General features: G+C 43.5%; 1 protein-coding gene across 1 annotated transcript in view; it reads left to right on the top strand.

Annotated features, from left to right (window-relative positions):
- The first annotated feature begins 1950 nt into the window (after positions 1-1950).
- Positions 1951-2190, top strand: part of ABCA13 (ATP binding cassette subfamily A member 13) — an 888443-nt gene continuing 888203 nt past the window's right edge. Inside the window, 1 exon segment of the mRNA XM_007944147.1 lies at positions 1951-2019. Within this exon segment, the coding sequence (XP_007942338.1) occupies positions 1951-2019 (69 nt within the window).

A 2190-nucleotide genomic window follows, 5' to 3' on the forward strand; every position in this document is an offset into this window, starting at 1 on the left:
CTTACTTGACTATTGGAAAACCACCGGTGGTGTTATCCCCATCCTAACTTGTACACTTGTGATATGAATACTAAATTCATGGAATTGTTCAGTGAAAGCCATGGATGAAATAAAAGAAAATACCATATACTGCTTTGGCATAAAGGAGTGCTCAAAACCACAGCTATGAAATACGAGGAACAGTTGTGGTTCAGTGATCAAATTCTCACCTTCCATGTGGGATACCTGGGTTTGATTCCTGGCCAATGCACCTATGTGTAGCCACCACCAGTCTGTTACTAAAGGTTTGTGTGTGGTTAGGGTGCTGAACAGACTTCAGTGGATCTTCCAGACTAAGACAGAATAGGATAAAAGGCCTTGTGATCTACTTCCAAAAACCAGCCAATAGAAATCTTATGGACCACAGTGGTCTGATCCACAAATAATCATGGAGATGGCACACTACTGGCTAGCATTTTGTTCTGTTGTGCATTGGGCCACTGAGGACCAATTCCTCGTCAGCTAACAACATGAAATACAATGGGAAAACTTCATGATTAAGGGCTTTTCCTTATACAGGAGCATTTTAAAATAACGAAAATCTCTTGTAATGCCAGATGTTGTTATAAATGTTATCTACAAAGAAAACCAAGGCAGCAATACTTGGCTGGCAATGATAGGCCTTTGGGGAGGTAAAAGCCTTGGGAAGGTGTTGTGTGGGAACCAGGCAAACCACATGTGTGTAATGGGCGCTGACCCACCAAATAATGGTCTTCACTCTATTGCTGCAATGTATGTAACAATTTTTTCTTTTTAAATGTTGTTCTTTTTAAAAAAATAACTTTCCAGAAAAATTGAGTCAATTCCTGTTTCCTTTTGCAAAACCCATTTATAAGAGTGAGCCTAGTTTCAAGAAATTGCTTTATGAAATGAAAGACCACAGGGTCAAGATGCCTCAACTATTACCACAATGGGGGCAACAGGAAATCAGGAGGGCCTTAGGAGGAAGGAGCAACCAGCTGCCAGCTGAGTCCCTAATGTCTGTTTTTTAAAAATAATACAAGTATCGGATAGGCTCGCCATTCCCCACAGCCAGCCTACTGATACCATCCCCTTTCCCCAGAGCCACTTGGCACCTGTCACACTCAAAGAGAACTCCTGCCATGCTGCTTTGCCTATTACCACCCTCTTTTTCTTCCCTCAGCTTAGAATCCTTTGAAGCAGCAACAATAGCCTAAAAAAGGGAAAGTGAAGAGAATTTCCTGTGGCTGTTGTTTGTCCTTACCCTTGACCTTACATGGTTTACTCACAGAACCAGGGTTAAAGTCAGAGCAGATTAAACTCTCTGCTCTGCTAGCATCACTTTGCCCTGCTCGCCAAAACATGAAGCCCAATGTTTTGGGAGAAATGGGTAAGAGATGGCATTAAGTGGGGTCCAGCAAGTAAAAGAGTGGGTCATGAACTATCCTCCCCTCCCCTGCCCTAATCAACCCAGAGATCAATTCTGCTTCCCTCTTCTTCCTTCCTGTTCCTTACCATGCGGCCAATTGTCAGAGATAATTCATATGATTGCTGATGATCCAGGAGGAAGGGGAAGAATTCTACCCAATTAGCATCAAGAGACTAGGGAGGTTAAATGTTAACTTGAGCATCATTTTTCAGTACAGGCATTGGCTGTGAGTATTCTTGAAGAATGAAAGCAAGTGTGAATTAAAGGGACCCAAAGGCATCATCCTGTACCTCATCTCAGTCTCATACTGAACAGCTAGAGAAAAGATCAGATTTCTCAACAAGTGCAAAAGCGAAAACATTTGATTCCTGCTTTATCCAGTTACCAGTAATCTCTCTTACATCACTCACTTTTGTTAAATTGACTAATAGCACAACATGCCATGGCTTGAGACCAGTAGATATAAGCACCTTTCTTCATGCTGACTTCCTCACTGAAATCAGAGACAGGACACAGCTAGCATGGGGCACACAGGGCGCCAGTTCCGAGCTCTGCTCTGGAAGAATTGGCTCTGCCGTCTGCGGCACCCGGTGAGTGCTTGCCCTTGTGTTCCCTGTGGAGAAAGATCAGTTTGTTTCCTGCCTACCCCTGTCTCCTCCTGGCTGGTACAAAGGTCCCTCCACCCTGCAAGGAATTTGTGGAAGCTGGAATGTTAATGTCAGGAGCTGTCCTAAGGGCAAAGTAGCTGAACTACTCAAAAA

This window comes from Orycteropus afer, unplaced genomic scaffold, assembly GCF_000298275.1.
Source record: "Orycteropus afer afer isolate SDZICR_OR568_19922 unplaced genomic scaffold, OryAfe1.0 scaffold00121, whole genome shotgun sequence".
In the NCBI taxonomy this organism is placed as follows: domain Eukaryota; kingdom Metazoa; phylum Chordata; class Mammalia; order Tubulidentata; family Orycteropodidae; genus Orycteropus; species Orycteropus afer.